Raw genomic sequence first — 20244 nt, 5'->3', positions numbered from 1 at the left:
AAGTTACAGTTTCGAAAAAAAAACAGAAAAAAGCTCTTTTAAAAAGGTGTAAAGCCAAGCTCTAACTCTAACAAACTCCATGGGCCACTTCGTCTGAGCAGGACGCGATCGCAAAGATTGAAAGCAGCCAGTTCAGAACACAAAAGACAAACACGAAATGTGCAGCTTTGTCGCCAATGTGAATGCACACAAGGAGTCACACTCACCATAATATGTTCAAGTAGAGAATCTATTGCCACAATGTTATCAAAGTATGTTCTGTGCGAAAAAGAAGAAATGGTGCATTGAGATGTTTGACAAAACAGGAAGCACTGATGACACATTCAGGACATGACATTGACTCTTTCGCTGTTCCCAGTCACGAAGAGACATCACTCATTGCAACTGCAGTTGAAGTGTAGTTTGTGCCTGAGTGTCTTACTTTGACACGTCTAGAAGGAAGTCGTTGAGCTCAGTTTGCTTGGCCAGGCCTCTGCACACCTGAAACAAGCAGAAGCAGGTCACGACCTCGCAGTCACACGTCACGACCAGCTTTTCCTGGAAGTCTGGAGAACCAGTTTCGGTTTGTGTGTGTGACTGCAACACCGCAAAGACGCTAGTTTCTCTGAAGGGTTACGCTACAAGAAGATTAGAAAACATCACTGTGGCATAATGATGTCCTCGGGGAGCTATAGCTGCTCAGTTGATTGGACTGGGCCCAGAGAAAACCCTGTACACAGTGGATTTGCCCCTTACAAAACACTGTACAGAACCAGAACAAACAAAACAGATGAGGCAAGCAGAAAAAAAATCACCTGTACTTGATGAATGGCAACCGACGCCCATGCTAGGTTAGCTGTAGCAACCTGAAATGAGAAGAAATAATAGATTAGATTTAGATATTTTCTATTGCGACTAGTCTGTTAAGTGACAGTATGCAGCAAAACCTTTATTAAAAAAATGTGTTGTGCTGTTGAATGTAAATAATGTATGTATTTTAAACATCAATGCTTGGTTGCAGGGCTATTCTTATACAATATAAAAACACAGCTATTTATGATATGAAGCCCCCAATACTCCAGATCCATATGAAAGTGAATAGCAGACTAACAGTCGGTCGCCAGCCTCGTTCCACACTCCCAGAGATGTGTCTGGGTCAGACTGACCTCCTGATGGCTGAGGTTGAAGGGTTCCTTGCCCCAGTGTCGATGCAGCTCCAGGATGGCGATGAGATCCCCGATGGCAGTGAGGATGGGGAGGCACAGTGCAGAGTGAACATGGATCCCTGAGTCCTGCCCTGTGCCTTCGGGGAAGCGCTCGTCCTGGAACACGCAGAGCAGTGGTGGTCACTGAAGACAGTGAATAAAGCTGAGGCATAACTAAAATGTTATGTTTATTTACTCGACTGGTTTTGGTAGCATTAGCATGTTTGAGGGGATATATCACAAGGGTCAAGTCCAGTGCTTTTTGTGGCCAATGCATTTCATGACCTCCCAAAAATATAAACATGTGATCTGTAACCGTAAGGCTTACATGTCCTCGCAATTACAAAGACACTGTTTGTTACAGTGACATCACTCATATCTGGCAGGAGTCGAGGTCTCGAGTCGCGGTAGGTACAAAATGTGTCCGCTTATGGAATGTGACCGGGCTTTGACGTCACGTTTGGCAGTTGCGATCAAATCAAAGCTTTTTGATGAGTAAACAAAACTCTTTCTACCAGTGTAGCCACTCCCAACCAACCCACACCATGCAACGGACGGGGAAACTTTTTTTCACACTGTAACGTAAGGTGAAGGAAGTTCTAAACTGAATAGTGAACTAGCTAGCTCAGCTAGTCAATAGCTAGCTGCAGACACAAATTTACATCTTTTTTTAAGATCAGACCAGATCCTGAATTCTATTAACTTCGGATAAATAACACATTTCTAAAATCATGTTGAATACTGATCTTTCTGTCAGGAAAGAAATGAATGTTTTGAAATAAAATCAATCATCATGTCTCAGTTGGGGTGCATTTTGACTGAAGACCTCAGGCTCACAATTAAAATTATGCCATATATAGATATCTGAATGTCCTGTAAAAAACTGGAAATGGCATTGGTTTTGTAGCTCCTTCGTGCATCTTCATCAACAGTGTCTCACCCCGGTGACGTCCTCTACTAGCAAAGTTTTGCGAGTTTTGGCAACGTGAGCTGCGATCGTCGTCCCAAAAGCGATGGGACCCGAGGGGATGAGGCTTGGAGGGCCGCCGTTGGCCCCCGTTGGCGTGAACAAACATAAACTCTGTGACGCACAAAAAAGAGAAGTTGATGAATAAAAACTATACATGAATAAATTGTGGATAAATGTCATGAAATACATACATTGTTGCATTCTCCCAAAAAGTAAAGTGCAAATCCGTCAGCTTTTGTTGCTGCAAAGACATGAACATCGGTTTGGATTATTAGTAAGGAAGCGAACAGTGTAGCACTTTCGATGCTTCAAGGCACAAATGAGCACTAAATATACTCAATACTTTTGCATAAATAACAATTATTAAGAGTCACATTTTGAGTCACTGCATCATAGTATCCTAAACAACATGACTACAAGTTCCATATTGCTGCAACAGTTGAAGCTCTTGTAACAAATGTCATCCTGGCTAGCGGACGACGTTAAGCGCTACATCACTGAGTCTATAGTTAACTCAGACCTTCTGAGTCCATGGACCTTCTCTGTTGCTGACCCGTCTCTTGAACTCATACACCCTGAACTTTCCATCTTCTACTACCTCACCGACATTTTATTTGGTTTCCATCAACTCTTGCTGGTTCGGCCATGTTTTGCTGGTTCATTTGTTCAATTTATGTTCCATAAGAGGTGCTAAACAAACCCTGATCTTACTGTCAATCTCCCTCCTACCATGTCTGACAGTGGTGTTGCCAGCATGTGTGTTTTCGCTTGAGTTGACACCTGTTTTGATGATGTTGCACAGCTCATAGAGCAAGAGTTTGTTGTCTCCTCCAGTGTCTAGCCGCTGCTCCATGTAGCTGTTGAGTTCGTACACCACACCCTGCATGTTCGTATCCTGGTACTGCTGGAGACAAGATACACACAATTTGCAACTCCACAACCTTGCAGCCTCGTGTTATCGCCGCGATTGAATTTCCCGACTCAGCAGATCTGAGGCGAACCTGCACTGCAGACTCTCCTGTGTCACTGCAGCGACTCTGCTGCTGAGACGGCAAGATTTTTCCTTTTTTTTCTGAATGAACTTGGATCCATTCATGAATGCAGAGACATCCATGCTTACATCTGCCCTCACCGAACACTCCCCTTTTTATCGCAGCTTTCTTGCCCAGGGATCCCCCAACAGTCCCGGGAGGCGGTCGGCTGAAACCCCACAGCTCTGATTTGAGCTCGGGCAGGCTTCGCGGCTCAGCCTCAGTGTAAACGTGTGGTTATGTAAGAGGCTGCGTTCCAGCTCCATACGAGGCCCAGAGAGCCGTCTATTTCTGCGGAGAGGCTGAGGACAGCACCGCAGGGAGAATGGAGCACCAGACCCCCTCCTCCCCCTACGGGTAGCCTATCCTCCCACATCCTGTTTGCACAGACGTATGGATGACGCACAGAGGGGTCGAGTGGCCCTCACTTTTTAATGCGCACATTCGTTTGAAAGACATTTGTACTGAGCTCCAGGAGCTCCCTGCTGCCGCTGGCTCAACGCCTCCTGTAATGGAGACAGTGTGAGGTTTTAACGCATGTGGTGTGGGCCTCTTTTATTAGTTACACTTGTTGAACAGCGGCTTTGATGTGCACCAGCCAGGCAATTCGTTTTCTATTCGCTGTCAAAACAGAATGAGCACTGATGAAACCTATACCTACCCTGCTGACTTCTTTGGACGATGTGTCATCTGTGGAGACAAATAGAGAAAACATTACAGATCATGACAAAAAAAAAGTTTCCATAATGACTCCAGCCACTTGCTCCACTGATACCTGAATTTGTGCCTTACTGATAGAGCGGCAGATTCATTTTCTTTAATATACAATAATAATAATAATAATAATAATAAATGGGATAAATAGAATCATATTAGATATTTGTACAATAATAATAGTATTTCTTTCAATCAATAACAGTGATTTTACCATGTGAATTTCTCCACAAACACAATTCTAAAATTTTTTGCTTAAAAATTTAACACATTTTTTGATGCGACAGTTGGCAGTCAATGGCATGTTTAAAAGGCCCAGTTCTGCTGTGAAAATAAAAAAAATCCTTCAAAATGACATCTTGTTTGCTGTTTATGTAGAAAGAAAAATGAATACTGTACTGTACTGTAATGAATAATTTTAACTACTGGCCGATATGAAGGAATTTTAAAAATGGGGGGTTTTGAGAAGGGTCGTGGTGCATGTGTGAGTCACAGTTTTAAAGTCACATGACACGGAGTACTGGCTGAACACAAGATAATTATCATTATGAAGCGAGTACTATGATCCATTCATTGACCGATCAGAACAGGCAAGAATAATAAAGCACACGCTTCACAAACATCTTAATCAATTTCAATTGTGTTTCCCTGGATAAAAAGAAAAGTGTACAATCTGATCTCCAAGATTCATGTGATGGCACCATGAGGAAAACTTGGTCCCTCTTCAGAACAGCCACTGAGTGTGAACCGAGCTCTTTATACGTGTGAAGAGAGAAATTACATTTGTTGGTTCGAACATGCCTCCGGTCTGCTGCCAGTTTCCTAACTTAGCCACGAGAGCTATTTAGGAGTGAACCCCTGGCCGTGCGTGACGTCAGTCAGAGGACAGAGAGCTGCTCCAGAAACCATGTGGAGGCAAGATGAAAAAAAGGATTTCAGGGAGAATGTATTTTTGTAAGAACTTTTATGCCCAGGGTGTGAACAGATTTGATATATTGACTGATGATTTTTATAGAAATGCTTTTTACGGAAAGCTTTAATCTAATCATAACAGAATTGTGTGTGTGTGTGTGTGTGTGTGTGTGTGTGTGTGTGTGTGTGTGTGTGTGTGTGTGTGTGTGGTAACATCTGAGTCTATATCTTACGCTGCATGACATGCGAAACTATGCAAGATGCAGGAGATAGAGGACTGTATAAATAAACCTGATCCGACCATTCAGATTGTCCTGAAAAGGAAAAACATACCAACTTAACTCCATTTTTGGACCAGTGCCGTTCTCAGGGATGCCGTAATAGTGTGGCTTAATTGACTGGTATGTTGACTTGTACATTAACAAAAGCTTGACTTTGGATGTTTGTTCAGCTATTCTGGTGACGCTTACACATGCAGTCAGCAACACGAGTTACAGTGGAAGGTCTGAGTTGGCCATATAGGGGTTACAAATGTACTGGCAGGAAGTGTAACACAGCCACAGGGCTGATGTGACAATCATGTATAAGCCATAGAGTGCACTGAACAGATTTCAAACCAGGTGACTCTGTCTTTAAAAAAAAAGATTAAAAAAAAAAAACAAAAACAAAAAAAAACAGATGGGCAGCCTATCATGAACCGAAAGAGAAACAAAGGGGTCTTGAGTTCTGTGACATGGTTATTATAGTTAACTAAAACTAGAAACTAGAATTGTAAATCATTTTCGTTGACTGAAATAAAAATTAAAACCTTTTCATAAAACGACAACTAACTGAAACTGCATTGTCTGTTAATTAATCAAAACAAACTCAAATTATAGCACAATTTTGTCCTTCGTTTTCATCTTTATTTATTACATAAAGAATCATTTTGTGATTCCTTTAAAATCTATTTTGGCTCGGCCACTCAACCTGACAACACAGACTCGTGCGATGGTGGCAGTTGGTCAAAAAATGCCATCATTCCAAACCTAATGCATTTTTTCTCATCTTGTTCCTTCAATATACACCATATTGATGGAAAAAAAAACAAATAACTGAAATAAATATAATTATATATAAAAGGCAAACTGAAACTCAGCATTTTCAACTAACTAAACTACAAACTAGGCAACTCACTCTAAAAGCTAATTAAAACTAACTGAGTGATAAAACAGAAATTCAAACCTAAATAAAAGCAAAAACTAATAAAAAATCTAAAACTATTATAACCTTGTTCCGCGAGCAACAGACTTCAGTCATTATGATGCTTCTCGCTGGATTTTTCTGCGAATAACACTGCAAAACCGTCATATTCATGTGTCCACCTCCATGATGATTATCCATTTGTTTTGATGTTTCCACTTTGTTTTAATATATTTCATCAAGTGAGATTGCATATTTAAAAACAGATCATTTCTCTGAAGGCGTGGCGGCTCTCATTTATGTTGCGGTGGCACGACACATTAGTTTGTATGTGGTGAAACCCTGAGAGCAGCCACAGATCTGCCAGCAACCTAATGTTGTTTTACCTGCTAACCCCACGGAACTTAGAAAAGACAAACTTTTTTGGAAGTCTCAAAAAACACTTTGGGAAACGTTAAATATAACTAAATGAATTTTAAAAAGCCTAAAAGGCTTGAAAAATGTGAACAATAACTATTTCTAAAGTGTTGGAAAGCATTAAAGAAAACAAATGTTCCAGATAAGTTGAAAAAAATAGAATAACTGGAGATGCTAAAAAAACAAGACACAAAAAAGAGTATTCTGTCGCTGATCAACATTGTAAACAAAATGATTCAGAAATTGCCATATTGAATTTTTAGAACTGTTTAAAGACATCATGTTTGCCATGTTGCCATGTATTGAATGCTTCATAAATCTTGCTGGTGGAGGTACATTTCTTTAGTTGCAAAGACCAGACTGAAGCCAAGTCTGAGGGTTGCCGTGTTACGTCAGGCATTTTATCAACATGAACGGAGACCAGCAGTCTGGACTAATGCCATCCCATATTTTCAGGAAGCCGCTCTGCTTTTAGTAAACACCGGATGAGCGGGCCATGAGTTCTTGGAAGAAAATCCTGCCGGCTCTCTGGATGTGACCGTCTAACACCAGCTGAGCGGGGCAGAGACAGAGCAGAGAAGTGAAGATCAATGGAAGCAGTTCCACAATGCCTCAAAGCCTAAAGTTGATTCATACATCTATTTTTAAAACATTTATTTATCGACAGATTCATCCCAGCTAGCTGGGGCAAGGTGCAGTCAGTCTCTCCAGTCTGATGAAGACAGAGCGCCACAAACTCTCAGTTCACACAACTCACAATTAGGCATCATAAATAGACCCGGGAGACAAACATGCCCAAAACAACAAAGCATCGAGAGAACATTTACACTCCCACAATTAAGACTCAGAGACAGATGAGGCATCAACCACCACATGCTGACCTGTTGTGTTTCCCTCCAAATCAATGGCGACATTGTGGAAGATTAAAATTAGACTCGGAAGTTTAATTTTGTGCCTGTATTTTGAAACTTTTCCCACTGTTCTAAAATGTGCTCGCGCCATCATGGAAAGCCCTGCAGGTGAGGCGGATCTCCAATCACACTGCTCCTGGTACACAAACACATCTTTGTCTGCTGGTGACTGTGTCCAAATAAAGCTGAGAAACTGAATCAGCTGCTCCTCAGCTCAACCCAAATCTTGCCCTCTGGACTCCGGGCCACAATGGCCGCAGATCCTTGTCAAGGGTCTGCGTTTGACATCAACCTGAGGCCTGAAAATTTTAAAATACTCTTTGAGCAGCCTTAAACCTCAACACACGCCAACAGATGCAATGATCAAAGGGAGTTGGAGAAAAAGACAATTGTTTCTCAGCATTAATATTTCATTCATCAATGCTCTGCACATTAAAGAAATATTGACAGAAGCTCTTGGAGACGCTGTAACACGACTCCTTGCACACAGCCACAGTGAGTGTGTGCGTGGATTTATGTAAACCTATGTTGTCCATCACATGATAAGTGAGGACGGGACAGGCTGCAGGCTCCACTTCCAGTAAGACACGGTGCTCTCAGTAAAGATCACATGCGACTCTTGGAAGAAAAGGCCTCATCTGTGAAAACTGTCTTATATCACAGAAGATGTCCTGTGTATGTAATTACTAATGCGGCATTTTACATTTACCGCCACACGTCTCCCTCTTTAAGCGCAATTTCATGTAAACCATGAGTCAAGCCCAAGTGCCGGGGGCCAAACCTGCTCCCTTAAGTCTTTTTAATGTGGCAGGGCTATAAAATATGCGTGAAACTGAGTGTACTTCTCTAAGAAAGTAGTAGTGTGTTGATATCATGACCTACAGAGACCCAGCTTTTCCCTTCGACAGGCCAGCGAGTGGAGCTTTTAAACGTCAATCCAGAAAATTCCTGACTTCCAGTAAAGAAGGGAACGCTGATGAATGTTTGTGCTTCAAAAAGACAAACCGCCTCCTGAGTTTGTGTTTAGAAATACAGAGAGGCTTTATGCTAAAATTAGCCATCAATAATTAAAAGAGACAGCCATATCAGATTCTGTTTTCCTATTAAAGCATGTCGCTTTCAGGCTGTCCCATAGATATTTCTTTGGTTTAGCCCACGTTTTTGGCCGAATCAAAATTAAGCTGTAGAAAACAAATGTTACTGAACACAAAATTAAAGTTTTGAAGTCTAATATTTATTTCAAGTAAAAAAAAAAAAAACAATATATAGAAAATATAAGAGCTAAATAGCCTCTCTGCCGGTGCCACCAGTAGATCACAGGTTTTACTTATTTATTCTGGGGCTTTTGAACACAGAAAAAAAACTGAATAGAAGTCACTATTTATTTAACATTTGTTGCATTCTTTAAAACTACACATCATCTTCTCATCCTAAGCATATTTTTTTGTGGCCTATCTGAATTGCCACTCTCGACAGACTGTATTTTAATGTCAGTAACAAGGAAATACATTTGATTAGTAGTGCATTGTAAAACTGTATATTGTATATAGTTTTAATCCTACACCAAATAATGTCTTTATCACGTCCTACCTTTGGCCTATCCCCACATGGAAACCCTCTCCTTGGTGTATCCTCACCTTACATACCGAACCTGCTAACCAGATTAGCAGCAGCTTTTGAACACTTCAGTATCCAGAAAGTCTACCTACTGTGTCACGTCCCACAACTCAACTACCAGTCCCGTTATGTACTGCAGCAGCTAAAGCTCTCACAACAGTAGCCACAGTTGAAATCAAACTTGAATTACTCACGAAATGTAAAAAAAAGCAAAAGTGAAGCGTCTATGGCTTGAGATGGACCTTTCAAGGGTGTTGCTCACCTCTCACCATGAGAGTCAGGGATAAATGGAAAAGAGAAAAATTGAGTTACACTTTGGATTAGGGAACATATATAACTATAAGAAAAGTATTCATTCATGTGTGTATTAGCAACACATTAGCCTGAAATGAATCACTATAAAGTACTCTTTTGTGTCCTCTTCAGCCACAGACACACAACAGCTACACAACACCATAATTACTGATTATAACAGTAATAAACAGCTATAAAGCAGGTTTATTATTAAGTGCTGCCGAATAATATTGATGTATTGATATACTGTATTTCATTCCTTTAATTATTGTCTTCACTATATTTGTAATTTCTGAGCGTAACTTTCAAGCTTGAATGGTATCATAAAGCTCTCATCTGTGTAGCAGAGCTGAAGAAATCTGAAATAAAAAATAAATCTGAAACCTTCAACCCTTAAGTCGGGATTGGGTCTTCTCTTGTTCTGCTCTGATTCAAAGCAAACAGCTGAATGTTCTAAACTGGCACCAGCAGGTTTCATTTTTTGATTCCCGGGGAAAAGTTTTTGGGAATTGCAAGGACATGGGTTTACAGAAATCAACTCATAGTCTCTTTGTCAAACAAACTATGCAAATTCACCTTCCAAAATATCCTCTACGGTGGGAACGCAAGTGTGATATGGTGTTGTTACTCATGAGTTCCCCATAGATTAAAATGTTAACGTGTTCACCCACGGTAGGAACTCATGGTTTAATTTTGTTAAATTTGACAGTAATTGAATTCTCGCCTTTAATAACCAAATAGTGTATTAGTTAATATTGAGGGGGAAATACAAGCATGGATCAAAAAATGAATGACAAGCTTGTGTTCTTATTAAAATAGAAATGTTCCAACTGAAATTTAAGTAAATATTTAGGAAAAAACTCATCATAAAAGATAAAAATGTGACATATTGAAATGAGCAAGAAGGTTTACATGAGAAGTAATTTGTAATTTAAGTGGAATCTAAATGGGACTCAAGCAATACACACGAGAAATACAAAAGAAACAGTATAAAATAGTAAATCCTATGTGACATGAAAAGTAATATTGACTTTGTCCATAAAAAATAAATTGATAATTTAAAAAATACACAGAAACAAAGAAAAAAATACATGAAAAATAGAAATGCTTTTGATTTTGATTGATTGATTTTGATGCTAAATACATGCAGAGTTCAGGAATCGTTATACAATAATACATTTCAGTATAGATAGATAGATAGATAGATAGATAGATAGATAGATAGATAGATAGATATCTCTATATCTCTATATCTATATCTATATATATATATATATATATATAGATAGAGAGATCTTTATATATATAGCATGTGTTTTATTTCATTTTGACAGCGTGTTCCTGTGGCTGACCCAAGAGAACAGAGGTGCCCACAGGCAGATCACTAAATTCCATCACACATTTAAAACAAACAAAGCCAAGATCAAAAAAGTCTTGGACAAACTTTATCACAGTCACAGACTGCTGATGTCTTCAACACGGCTCCCATTTCAAATGTGACGAATCCTGTCGCCGGCCACTTTCTCCCTTTGCTCAGACCCACCCACACTCTCAGCCAGCGCCCCCATCGTCACCACCGACCCCCCCTCCCCTCCGGCCGGCCCCCTTCAGCCGGCTGCATGTCTCTGGAGGTCGCCTCTGACGTCAGCAGCTCGACCGGGCACCGTGCCAGGCCTGTGGGCCCTTGATGGATGCCGTCGGTCTGCGAAAGGGTCTGCTGCGTGCAGTGTGCACCGTACACACTCACCCCGGCCCGCTCAAACACATCTGATGACCCGTAAACGCTCGGCAGGACTGTTCCCTCACCCTGTCTTCTGTCTAACAGACACACTGACGATTAAAAGAGACACACACTGAGTGAGTTCTGCGTCCAACGCCTGGTGAAAAAGGCAGGCATTTCGAGTGAAACCCGCTACAACAAACCCACCCCACTTGGTGTGTATGTTTCGGTGGGGTGTGGGGGCGTGTGTTTACCTGCAGACTTGCTGCTCGTCTTCCTCTTCAGCCATCTGTCCAACGTCTCTGCACTCACACTCTCCAACACAAAGTCATCCAGCATCTGCGAGTGCTGAGAGAGGTAGGCCTTCACTTTCTCATCCGTCAAGCCTGAGAACCACAGAAGCAAAGAGCCTTTTAGTTCATCCACACAGAACCAGTGGCTTACAATTCACGCTCACATTCTCCCAGTCCAGAGCAGAAACACAAGGTCAGAGTTCATCGTCAGATGTTTGGTGCAGCATTGGTCTCTCAGTCGAGCATCCTCCCGCTGCTCTGTTAGCCAAACCGGCTCACTAGTGTTTACTGTAAAGTCATGTCTCCAGGGTCAGAAGCCCCCAAAAGAGGCTGGCGGCTAAGGGAGGACTCAATTGAGCTTAATAGGCAATTATGTTCTCGAGAGGTTGCTAAGTGCTGCTGTTTACCGTCTTTGTTGTCAGGGAAAAAAAAGCTTTTTGTCAGGCAATTGTGGAGGGAAATTCGTTTTTCAAACATCCACCACACGACTGGAGTGGCCACTTCTGCACCGGTTATTAACATTAAGTCAACTGAAAGATGACAAGTGACAGAGACTTGTCGGAGACGCCGTCACCGCCAGGGGAGTGTTCTGGCACACGTGACAAAAAAAGAGAACTAACTCGGCAATTGTATGTTTTTGGACTGAACCACAGTGACTGGAGGAAACACCTGCATGTCTGAGAGAGAGAGAGAGAGCCTACTGCACAGATAAGGACACTGGTCACCCCTTATCCCAGTCGCCTGGAGTTATTCAACACTGGTCACGTCCTCATTCATTCATTCTGGACATCGAGTCCAGCAGCATTTAGTGATTCACCTTGATGCTGTTCAGTCCTTTTTGATAATTAATAACCAGCTAATAAGCTGCTAACACACACATGAATACTGTAGCTTATAAATGGTAATATGTGACTATTTTGTAATTATTGCTTCTTTAAAAATGAAGATTCTCAATTTATTTTCTTGTATTTATTTTTATGCAAAAGATGGTTTCCATGTTGTAAATATAATTTTAGTAGACCTAATTATTTGCAGAAACAAACAAACTTCTGAAAATGTATTATTTGAGACCTCAATTAATCGCAGTTCAATGGTATAAGAATATTTGCCACAAGAAGCCAATTCTACAATTTGAATGAATCTGGTATATTACTGAATCAAACCATAAATATATTTAAACAACAAAATATTGTTTATTTTGCATCAGTTTAACAATGGCATAATAAATCACGATGGTGGTTATATTCAAGTTTTTATATCACCTTATTTAAAGTAAAGCTCTTTTAATGCCTTGAAAATATCTGTATAAGAATTTCAATTTTACAAGAATTTCAAGTACATTCAGAGCAGTGTAGTGAAAAACATCCCTGAACAAAGCAAACAGATGCTTTTGTTTGCTTTTGTTCAGGGATTCCTCCATGTTTGTTGTTGTTGTTATCATCTTCGCTGCGACGTCTCTCTCTCTCTCTCTCTCTCTCTCTCTCTTTCTCTCTCTCTCTCTCTCTCTCTCTCTCTCTATATATATATATATATATATATATATATATATATATATATATAGTGAACCACATATTTAAACATCAAAGTCGGTATTACTCAATAAGAAAATTGATCTTCACTGGGGAAGAGTGCTGGGAAAACAACAATGACCTTTGATCTATTTCCCTCTGACTAAAAAGATTAGATCTCTCCGCGATGGATCATCTGCTCACTGTGTGTGTGCATGAGTGAAAGGCTTGCGGCCGCAGAAGGAGGCAGGCAGAAGTGGGGGTAAGTTTAGAGGATGGAGGGCGCTGCAGGCTGATGCTGTCCAGACTCCAGACACAGCTCTTCAGGAGCGGAACGCCTCACGAGACTCTGGGCCAGCTCTGACGCACATCGGCAGAATAAGGCTTAATAAATCAGGGAAAGTTAGGGGGGCGGAGGGGGAGCCACAGGAACAGAAAGACACTCAGAGAAGAGTAAAACAGAAGCGCAGAACAGAGCTCTCGCAACTTTGTCCTATTTGCGACACAAAGATGGCTCTGTGATACATATCAAGAAAAGAGGATTGCTGTGTAAATGTATGAATACCAGTTTTGTGTCTCAAGGCAGTGAAGCGACACTCCACTATCATATGTGTGCACATGTGCCAAAATAGTCGCTTTCATGGGGCAAAATGTAACGTGACTTTATAGCGGATCACAGCTAACGCGCACAGTGTAATTTATAAATGACTCAATAAATTCTAACATTAAAAAACATGACGTAAAAGCTTCAACAGACATCTAGTGCAGGACTTTGACTTGAACAGCTGCAACTTGAACCTTCACTTTGACCTCATCGTGAAACCGCAACGCGCCTTAATTATGATTTATCCTTTCATAATGTCACAGCTGAAAAGCACATAATGTGTCACAGACTAACTGAAGTTTTTCACAAGCTCAAATTCGGTTAACACATATAGCACACACACAACTCCTTAATATATTATACATCTTATTGATATTGTACTTGTGTCCTTTTGAAATTAATAGATATTATAAAAACTGCCACATTTTTCAAATACCTTCCATGTTTGTTTGTTGTTGTCAGATTTATAGTTAAAAACTGCAATAAATACATTACATAAATGAATTAAAAAGTTATACATCTAGAGTAAAGTGAAATGCTAAAGCAATAATTTATTTACTATATTAATTGTTAGAATTATATATATATATTATTTGGTCCCAACTGTCAGTATTGGAGATTCTCCCTGAGAAGGCTGGAACTGGCAGTTGGTGGATTTGTACTGTAAGTGTTGTGGTGCAGAGACAGTCATAAACTTGCTTGGAGTCTGTAGTACGATACTTGTGGTGACCTCACATCCTCACTGGAGTAACTTGATGCTACTCACTCCTGAGAAACATTTTGAGCCGTGAAAATAGAGACATCTTGAGGCATAAATTGGGCCAACATCTTTTTGCAGAGTTTCACAGCAGATAGTTTCACTATATTAATCTCAAACTTGGACATTTCTGACACTGACAATCAACAACGGAGTGCTTTGACATGAAGCTGTGACATGACTTAATAAGTGTGCCCTAGAGGAAGATCTCAATCAGTCACATGATCACAAGGGAAGCTCACACCTAATACAGTTTATGGTGTTTTACATGAGTGCAACTCTGGTTTGTGTACAAGTGATTGCTGGTGAAAAAAATGTTTTTTAATCTAGGTGTAAGTTTGGCTGTAACTTCGGCCTGGCTCTCAAACATCAGCATCAAACTTTAATTTAATTGTAAAATATATACAAGTACATTAAACTACAAACGGGTTCATCAGCAGAAGCAAAACATAAAAAAATCTACTTTGTTATGAGAAAAGATGGATGAGAAAAGTAGTGACGTGAGACACAAAAACATGTCGGTCCTAAACTGACGCCGTGTGTTGATAATTAAATGTCGCAGAGGTTATGAAGCAACTCATTGGTTGTCTTGAGAATGACCGCAACATTATTAATCTTATCTTCCGGTTGAAGCTTTCTTGTGCGCTGATTTATTCTCCAGCCACATACAACCATGAATCATTAACTAGCGGAAATAATGAAAGAAATGTTAATATGTCGCTCGAAAAAAATACTGCAACCACAATCGCTCAGCAGTGCCTGAGACTTTCTGTCATCCATTTGGACTTCTGAAGCTTGAACGGTCACAGCTCAACCTAATGTGACCGCAGTGACACGAAGGATGTACGTCAGTGTCCTGAGACTGCAGCGGCCAATCAAAGATTCAGCCAGATCTGTCCCACAGGCTGCGGTTCAGTTTATTAACCCCAGTGAGAAGCACATGTGCTCCTTCAATCAGGACTGTGTGGTAGTTGTTCCCTGTGACCAGGAATCTTGGTCCCACTTCAAGAGAAATTCCCTCTGAACTCCAACCACAAACCAAAGTGTCCGAACTTAATCCTTCACCATCGTCTTCCCTCTTCAACGAGGATGTTGCTGCCAGTACAGTTTCAGGGAAGCGGATCTATCTTTGTTTTAATCAGATACCTGGACAACATTCAGCAAACGCACTCACCCAACTTTGGGAAGCAACTATCTGATGACCATTTGATGATGACTTGACCCACTAAAACTCGACACACATCAACAGAAACTGCACTTAGATCTAAAGGTTTGTGTTCTACAGATGTAAAGTCGCAACAAGCGTTGACACTTGACCAGCTGATCATTAAGAGTCGCTGGCCAGGTCTTCACATGCGAATCAAAACCCAGCATTCCGCATGTCACATACACAGTATTTCTGATGCACTGAAGCACAAGTGATGTCAGTGCTTGAAGCAGCTTGTATTCCAGCCCGCTGGCTTGTTTCACAGAGAAATACCTTCTCCATTGTGGCTTTGAACAAACTGGCATCCCACCTCTGGCACCATCCACGGAGGATGGTAGAGAAACAAGGTTGGGGATGCATGTACAATGAGCTGGTCTTTAGGTGTTGACCAGTATGCAGTTTTTTTAAGGCTATTAAATTCCAAGTTCCAGACCAGGTACTTAATGCAATATCATCACGAGGGGTGCACATTCTTCTGGCCGCATTCCAGAAAACCTTAACTGCCAATACAGATTGGATTTATGGTCTGGTTTGAGTCCCAGGATCTGCAGAGCTATAAAGTGGATGGTTGAGAAAACATAAAAAGATGTGTCACTGAGCAAAGATAAAGCAGGCAAACAACCTTCCTCAACAGTCGTGAAACATGGATTACACACTTCCATATTCAGTTTCTCCACATTGCTTCGTTTGTCTTGCGTTGTCCAACATTACACTCTCAGCTCCGTTGGCAGATATTTGTGTGTCTGAGTCAGCTTCCTGTTTTAAAGCTGAAATCTGCCTTCATGTGGTGAGGTATTGTTGCATAAGACTTATCTTGAGTGAGGAACACCACACCCTGGGACTGGGAGAGGAAGGCCAAGTCTGTCTGGGTCACACTTTCTGAGTGAGCTCACGACTCCCAGTCAGTCTCAACACAATGGTGAATTCTTGATGCTAATTTGGTGAGTTACGAGGGAAGACAGTTAAATCTGTTTTGATTTTATATGAGAAAGTACAAAGCATATGCATATATGAAGTATAAGGTAACGTATTCTGTTATTTGTACAACAATTTTCAAGAAAATAACTTGAAGCTCTGGCATCATATATTCGTAAAATGTTACTCAGCTGCTATTTTTTTTTACCTTTTGCATTTCAGATTTTATATTTATGTTTCATGAATACATTATATTTAGCTTTTGCAATGTACATAGAATTGCAGTCATTTAAGAGATTAATTTATTCAAAACAATTTATTTGTTTTTCCCCCAGTTTTGTAAATACAAATAATTTCATATTTTAAAAAAAGTTGCATAACATTTTTTTTGACTAATATTTGAATTTTGTAGCGTCATCTTCATGACTTTTCATGATTCATTTCCAGTCTTTTGTGCTCAAAATGACGATGGAAAACTCTGTCTGTCTGGAAAACTATGCTCATTAATATTTATTTAAAACACTATTACGCTGTCAGTGGTGCACCAGCTGTATTTCATATTTCACCCACTGACCCACATGAAATAGTCAGCATAGAGTTACTCAAATCCCTCCCAGGGTCCGTCCGCTTGCTCTGCTGACGTCTTAAGGGTCCAGTTACAACAGAATCTGCAGCTACCTTGTGTAAAGCAGAACCCAAATCCAAACTATGAGAACAGGAAATGTAATTTTGCGTGTATATTTTCAGAGCTAACCACAGCGTCAATCACCTGTTCCACTTCCAAACAAAACTCCACTTAGCATTTAAAAGGTACAAGCACCAACTATAAGGTTGTGGACTCAAACAATTTGTCTGTCAAGACGTCATTCAAAAATTGGGGATGGAAAAGGACAATCCTTCTCACAGAAGACAATACGTCATAGAATTTTGGCCTGCACTTACTTGTGGTGCACCATTTTGCACATTCACCTTCTGACATTTCCCATCAGAGGTTGCCACAGCCTGTCAGCCTCCTCCACCTACCCTAGTCACACCAGTCCTCTTCACAGCCACATTGTTTGTCTAATGCTGTCTCTCTTCTATCCACACTATCCAGCCACCTGAATTTTCATACATTCAACAAAATTTCAAACAAAACCGTTGAACATTTCTACAGTTTGTCGTTGACCTTACGAGAGTCGAGAAAATTCCATCAACGCCCACGTGGGCCAACCTTTGATCTGCACCGATGAATTGAAATGCCGTTCAAAACTTCACCTGACAGCGATAACTACTTATGATGCAGTTGGACTTCTGTCTGAATAATATCGAACTATGTCAAGAATGAATACCACCATTAACACCATGTGTTTCCTCTGCAATGCATAGATGAAAAGCGCACATAGGAGAGAACAGGGAAAAGACCACTTCTGCTGAAGCTCACTCCTTCTGGCAGGAAGTCAAGGGCAGGCTGCCAAGGTAGTACTTTTCACTTTCCTGACATGAGTCTGGAGGTAGGAAGAGGAGGGTGGGCTGTGGGGTGCGTGCGTCAGCAGCTCTGCCTGGGACTCCCTTGCCAGGAGGTGGGAAGAGCATGTGGTTCTTATCTTATCTGCAAAAAGGCTGGAGCACCAAATCTACTGCTGACATTTAGCGAGCGACATAGAAGTGAAGATGAAAAGGCTCTTCTTGAACACGTTTTCACTCATGAGACTTTGTAACCCACATGTGAGGCGACGCGCAAACCTTTTACATCGCATAGCAATGGGAGTCGACAAGCAGCATTTGCACAGCAGTGGGGTGAAGAAATCCGACATTAAGGACGGTTAACTTTTGAGAAACAGCAGGGTTGCAATATTTAAAGCTTGAGAGTGAAGCAGTTGGGTCGATGTCATTCAGCTGCCGCTCCTGTCAAGACAGACTGGCGGCGGGACATCAATTATCTTCCCTGAGTGCACACATGGCTCACCTACATCCAGATGTGAGCGTACCAGCTTCTTCATCTGCGAAACATCCCTGAAATATTCATGATGAACTAGTTGGACAATGTGACAATAACGGTCTGTATTAGAGCCCAATTCAGCAGTGATGGAAACACCATAATCTGCCATTGTATTCTATCAGATGCATTCAGTCATGCAGCATTCAGAGTGAGAACTGCAGTGATAGTATCTTGTAGGAGACATAAAAACAATAGAAAATAACCACAGATTTAAAAGTGATTACAAGCCTGGAAAGAACAACGTGTGAGCGCAATCGGTTGCTGTGGTGGATAAATAAAGCATGTCATTTGTAACACTGCTCTTGCAGAGCTATAAATAAAGCGCAAAAGCAAAGTGAATGATTCACTGAACGACCTGTTTCCAGTAGATGCAGATGAAGCTGAATCTTTTGTCTTATAAGTTCTTGAACTGTTGTTTATGGGCTGAAAAAAGATTTTTAATAGAAGCCACTTTCAAATGACCTCCATTCCATTCTCTGAGTATATGGAGACCTTCCCAGCACCAGAGATGTAGAATCATTCACCCAAAGCACCTCACGCGAGAAGTAAGGGAGGCAATGGAGCGATTGAAGAAAAGACTGAGGTTTACCTGGCTTACTGAAAACTATGGCTCGAAGGTATGTGCGACCGAGCCTCAAGTATTTTGATGAAGTTGTCATGCCCCTTTTGTTCAACAGTATTCGTGACAAAATCGTGAGCAATAGGAAGGAGTTTCATTTAATTCAGCAACAACATGAGGTGTAGGAGTTGCATTTTTGGGAAAGATAAAAGCACAACGTATTTTGAGTTATCCATCATTTGTAATTATTTTATTAAAATACACAGAAGAAAATCCTACATAAGATTTTTTTGCTATTTTAATTTCAGGACGGCTCACCCAACCCTAGTATGTCCCCACCTTTGTCTCACCCACAGAGGGAGGTGGAGCCTCCCAAGTTATTCACTGTGCAGCTTCATCCTCGGAAGAAGAAGCTCAACTAATCACAACACAAACCGAGGTGCCTTGCAGGTCAGCCTCACTACGACAGACCAAAACAACTCCCATTGCTCACACTTGAACACAAAGTTGCTAGTACACAAACACATTTAGTATTTTGTGCGCATATACAATGTAAGAAATGGATCATCAACAACCTCTCCAGTCTACATGCTGACCATCGCTGTTCAAACACAACAAACGACACACGATACGCAAATCACACAACAAGGTGAGTCAGTTTTCAGGGTGGCAAGAAGGCAAAGCAAGCACAGGGGCTGAAGGAATCCTAGTCTGTCACAAAAATCTAGCAGCGACTCGTGAGATGAATTTGTATGTATTAGCATCGTCTGAAGTCAGTGACAGCGTTTAAGTTGCGGCCACACACTACAGCCACTTCTCAGAATGCTTTTACATCACTGTGTGCATTATATACACAGAGCTTTTTTCCCACAGAGATGGTCACAGAGCCTGCACTCAGACGCCCATTTGTAAACCCATACATACTCACATTCATCTTCAACAGCTAATCCATTACTGAAGAGACAACAACTTCCCTTCCCCACTGACCAGTCCAGTTCAGCGATATTTCTCTCCTTTGCAGAAGTAGATGTGAATATCAAGTGTCACCTTGTGAATCATAGAAGGAAGATGCTCTAAATCTGATGTGACCAAAAGGTGTCCATCACAGAACCAAACCTGATTTCACTGCTGAAGCTAGAGCTGGAGATCAGAACACAGCAGGTATTGTCATTACAACAGCAGCTCCACCAAACTCTCTAGTGGTCGTGCAACACTACACCTCTGCGCTCATGGGTGGTTATGAATAAAGCTGCATCTCTATTAGATTTGCAGCATCTCATCCAGCCTGTTCGAGGTCATGTTCCCGACTCCACATCTGGACTGTTGCTGAACTCTTCAGCCGCTCTACTGAAGGCCCGATGGGAACCTGCTAATGAGAACCACAGATCTTTGCGTCTTCTCCACCGCACTGTTCCTTTATGAGCTTTGACAAGAGAACAAGTTGTTGAGAAATATCAATGCATTTGGC

The 20244-nt window shown here is 41.1% G+C and overlaps 1 protein-coding gene across 4 annotated transcripts in view; it reads right to left on the bottom strand.

Moving 5' to 3' along the window:
* Positions 1-20244, bottom strand: part of pde10a (phosphodiesterase 10A) — a 49994-nt gene that overhangs the window by 9117 nt on the left and 20633 nt on the right. For 3 of the 4 annotated variants that reach the window (XM_053875092.1, XM_053875093.1, XM_053875090.1), the window contains 9 exons: positions 11207-11338; positions 3847-3875; positions 2935-3058; positions 2346-2395; positions 2125-2265; positions 1146-1301; positions 795-845; positions 422-480; positions 207-258 (listed from right to left, as the gene is read on the bottom strand). In XM_053875092.1, the coding sequence (XP_053731067.1) occupies positions 207-258; positions 422-480; positions 795-845; positions 1146-1301; positions 2125-2265; positions 2346-2395; positions 2935-3058; positions 3847-3875; positions 11207-11338 (794 nt within the window). The remainder of the gene's footprint in view (positions 1-206; positions 259-421; positions 481-794; positions 846-1145; positions 1302-2124; positions 2266-2345; positions 2396-2934; positions 3059-3846; positions 3876-11206; positions 11339-20244) is intronic. The other variant, XM_053875091.1, reaches the window with a different exon arrangement.

This window comes from Synchiropus splendidus, chromosome 9 (genome assembly GCF_027744825.2).
Source record: "Synchiropus splendidus isolate RoL2022-P1 chromosome 9, RoL_Sspl_1.0, whole genome shotgun sequence".
NCBI lineage: Eukaryota > Metazoa > Chordata > Actinopteri > Syngnathiformes > Callionymidae > Synchiropus > Synchiropus splendidus.
Note: the sequence above shows the minus strand (reverse complement) of the source record. Positions and strands in the feature narration are given on the sequence as shown.